The 4,242-nt window shown below is 47.2% G+C and overlaps 1 protein-coding gene across 1 annotated transcript in view; it reads right to left on the reverse strand.

Moving 5' to 3' along the window:
• LOC104515240 (reticulon-1-like) overlaps nucleotides 1–4,242 on the reverse strand; it is a gene marked incomplete at its 3' end in the record, with an annotated part of 5,816 nt that overhangs the window by 666 nt on the left and 908 nt on the right. The window contains 1 exon segment of the mRNA XM_010159146.1: nucleotides 1–103. Within this exon segment, the coding sequence (XP_010157448.1) occupies nucleotides 1–103 (103 nt within the window).

A 4,242-nucleotide genomic window follows, 5' to 3' on the forward strand; every position in this document is an offset into this window, starting at 1 on the left:
ACCTCTGGGGTCTCAAAGGAAAAGCTCTTTGCTTCCTTGATGGCACTGATGAGTTCATCCTCAGACAAGCTGCCTTTGCCCTGAGACTCTGAGCCAGACGGTTCTGCCACCCGAAAAGAAAGAGGAGGAAAAAAAAAGAAAAAAATTGTTTAAAATCACATTTTCTGTCTATTTAGGTGACAAACACAATAGGTTTCATGCCAGCATGGATCCCTTTAGCAGGGCTGGTAACACAGTCAGAAAGTCTGCCTGTCTGGGATGACTAACAGTAAAAATGGCTTGTCCGTACAGAGTGTCTTCCATGCACATACTCATTATAAAAGAAATATCATTACCATCGTTTAGTGAGGAAAAAGCTGAGGCACAAGACAATGCTGGTCAGAGCTTGGCCAGTGGCTCAGCAATATGGTTTTTACCAGGAAAATCACCAGTCATGGGAAACGTGGGCTCAGTCCACACATGACAGCATCTGACTGCCACTGACGGATACGCATCTGTTCTGGGGGCAAACACACACATGCGGCTGGTAGGTTTACAGCACCAGTGATCATAACAACCCATGTGTAGTTACTAATTTTGTCAAACTTCCTTCAGGTGTGAAAAGTTCCAAGGCAGAAACTTTTCTCAGACATTTTTTTTGCTGGGGGGTGGGCAGTGAATTATCTGTTTGCTTTTGTCTCAGTTGCATCCAAGAATGAAACCCTTTTTTTACTGTAATTCTTACATCATTAAGAAAATTAACATTAACCAAAATAATGACTGATGAACTTGTCACCCAAAATTTGAAATAAAAAAAAATATCTCTGCATTTTCTGGCTCACACTGGAAGAAGATATGCTCTCAGAGTGAAAACAAGACATTAAAAAGGCTGGCTGGTCATCCAGAATTAACAAGGAGGGAAGAGAATGGAACTACAAGGGAACCCAGCACCAGGCTTCCCACCTGTTCTGCCTCCCTGTATATGCCACATGGGATTTCTTAATGAAACAAAGAAAGTAAAATTGCACGTAAAGGGTTCACAGTAAGAGGTGACGGAGGCAGCACGAGGTGCGTTAGCAGCAGCTGTCTAGAGTTGCTGCGTGGGGAACAGGCTTCACTATCATTCAGAGCATCAGCCAGCCTCAAACCCAGACTACATCTGGCGCCTGGCAGCAAGGCCAGCCCGGCCACCTGAGCCCGTCAGTGTCCAGGGGGGCCATGTCAGCAATTTGCACCCGATCCCCTTCCAGCGCCTGTCCCCCGCTGCCTCCTGATCACTTCACTGACCCAGAGACTGCTGCCATCCACATGCAAGACCCTCTCTTTTTGAGGAAAAAAAGGCTGAATTCCCCAGTCACACTGTAACAACCATCAAGCACACATGGAAATTTGTCCTCTGGACTCTTAAGTGCTTAGTTACTGATTTTATATCATTATTAATGTAACAGGGGTCACTAAATAGCATTGCAGGTGGTGAGGGTTCAAGAAAGCTGTCAGGAAAAGAGACCCCCGAGTTTCCTCCGGCTGATGCTGATAAAGAGGGCCATGGCAGGACATTGCCTGTGTCCGCATGTCTGTAGACCACAGTGGAATGGGGTAAGGTTTCCAGCCCCTTATTTCCAGGTGTGGGAGCCCCAAGCTGATATATGTCCATTCCCAGGGGGTGTTAGCCTCCAGTTCAACCCTGTTTCCTGTGCAGCCACCAGCATCATCTCCCTGGGGCCACCCAGCTGTGTTAACCACCTCTGGAAGTTCCTTTACAAAAGAGGGTGGGAAAGAGATTGTATCAGATATGACCTGGCGGGGGGAAAGAAACCAAAAACAGGATTCTGGGCTGTTTCCTGACTACTTAATTTCTTACAGCATAGGTGATTGCTTCCTGATCATATGCCTTCCCCTAGATTAATCAGGTAAAGGGGAAATTTTAATGATAACACCCAAGCCATGATGTCCTGCTGGGAGATGGGCAAGAAGAGCAACCTTCCCGCACCCCTCCCAGCATTCTGGTTTCGCATCTGCCAATACACGTCATAGGCAATTTTGAGCACATATTGTTGGCATGTCCGCAGCTCCTCCGACAAAACAGCTCTCTTGTAACACATCCCTCCCTCATGAGAAACTCCTTCTGCAACCCAGAGCGTGGCCGTAGACAGGATTCAGGTGTTTGCGACTGCTGCACCCCACTCCTGTCCGGATGGAAGTTTTTGTTGAATCGGACACGCTGGGCAGGAGCCCGTGCATCCGTTTCCTCCGGCTGCGGGAAGCCCGCGTGAGCTGTGCCGCTCTCCTGCATTACTACATGGAAGCGTTTTCTCCCTGGGCGATGACTTAATCCGGCACACATCCAAACAGGCATGTGACCAACCCTCGTAGCGCAGCAACACGCCGTCCCTCGGTTTCACCCCACTCCTGCCTGCGCTGGCAGTTTGTAACTCTCAGCCACAGCGTTTACCTTATGAACAAAAACGCCCTTTGTGCCCAGCGGTGGGGTGTCGCATTTACCGCTGGCAAGGGGAGGCATATAAATACCCACCACCTTTCAGTGCCAGCGCAGCGTATGCACAGACCACATCTTCCTTCCCCAGAAAAATGACAGCCAGTAATTAAAAGCAAACCATTTTCAAAAATCCTGGTCCAAGCAGGGAGGACCTGGAGGCTTCGCCAGGATGCTTGAGGGGTATCTAGAAGCGACGACTTTGCTGGGTCACTGGGTAGAAATAGCGAGGGCAGGTTTTATGTTTCTTCCGTGCTTATGGACTCAGAGCCTGGGAGCAGTGTGTCCCTGGCTGCTGGAAAGGAGGGAAATCCAGAGAAAACACCCTGCGGATCCAGTCCCTAAGGACTGCTTCTGTCCTTAGTGCAACAGATAAGCAGTGCTTCTGGCTTTCCAGAGCCCCCTTGAAAGGCAGTGGGACCTCCCAGGGCTGTTTGGGCACTGCTGGGATCAGCTTTACCCATGGAAAGGAACATTTTCGTGCCAGCAATTATGCCGGCCACACCAGTGCCTCCCAGTAAGGCAGCAGCTGGGGGCTCAGCCACACACCATTCAGACGTTTTGATGGGATACGGTTATCAAGCGTCACGAAGGCAGCCTTGAACAGTTGCCAAGGACTCGATAAAGAACAATTATTGCCTGAAATTCTTAATTAACTTGTAGTGCAAAAAGCGTAAATCGATAAAAAGCGGCATGTCTCAGAAGTAGCACGTGATATCACCCAGTTAAATAAAAGAAGAAAAATAGGACTTTAAAATCTATTTATTATCTAAAGTTTCTGGCCGAGACAGGTAGGATAAACTCGCATCTGTGGTGGAGTCTTCTCTCTTTTGTGTGTGCGTGAAAGTGCACAAATGCACACTCAGTTTTGGGTAGGAAGTAAGGTATTTCTCTAAGCATAGGTATTAGTGTGGGTGGAAATCCGAGATTGCCATTTTAAGGAAATTCCAGTTGATTTTTAATATTTTTAGATGCCATCAAAGCAATGGAAATTTCAGCCTGAGGATGTTCATAGTCAAAGTGTTTTGATCCAGGACACTGAAATTTAATTTCAAGTCTGAAAAAGGTGTTTTCCTGTCATATAACTTTATTCCTTTTTTAAAAAACTATACTGCCTTGATATTCTGGCATGTATAATAGGGAAAATGAGGAATAAATAATTATGTACTACTGCAGTAATCAGAAAACAAGAAAATGTATAAACATGGGATTTTGGTTCCCCACAAAAGAAATCAGGAGACTTTAAAGGAGAGCGGCCCTTTTTCCCCCTCCAGTCTCCTTTGTAAATGAGTTAACAGCATTTCCCTCCTCAGCACTTTCTAAAAGCAGCACTTTCCCTTGAAAACAGCACTTATTTTTAACAACTTAACCTTATTCTCTGCAAGAGCAAAGAGATGTTAAAACAGACATCAAATTTTTTAAAAATTAACCCAGATATTTGTAGGACTGTGGTCCCACATACCTCAGTTCCTCTGGGGAGTGTGGCAAGCCAGGGTGACCAAGAGACATCCAAATCACTGGGATCCAGCCCAAGCCATCACCTGGCTGACAATTCCCCCAGTGACACCCACTAGCTCACAACTTGGCCTCAAGGAGGGGTCCCCGGCAGGGACTGGGCTCAGCAAGCCTGGATCTGACCCCAGGCATGCTCCTGAGCAGCTCTCAGCATCTTATTTCTGTGTATCCCCAGCCCTGTCCTCCCCTCTCTTCGTATGGAAAGGGCAGCCCATCCTGAGCAGTGTGTTAGTGATGGGCAGCATGGTTCGCAT

Source organism: Eurypyga helias, unplaced genomic scaffold (genome assembly GCF_000690775.1).
Source record: "Eurypyga helias isolate BGI_N326 unplaced genomic scaffold, ASM69077v1 scaffold3879, whole genome shotgun sequence".
NCBI lineage: Eukaryota > Metazoa > Chordata > Aves > Eurypygiformes > Eurypygidae > Eurypyga > Eurypyga helias.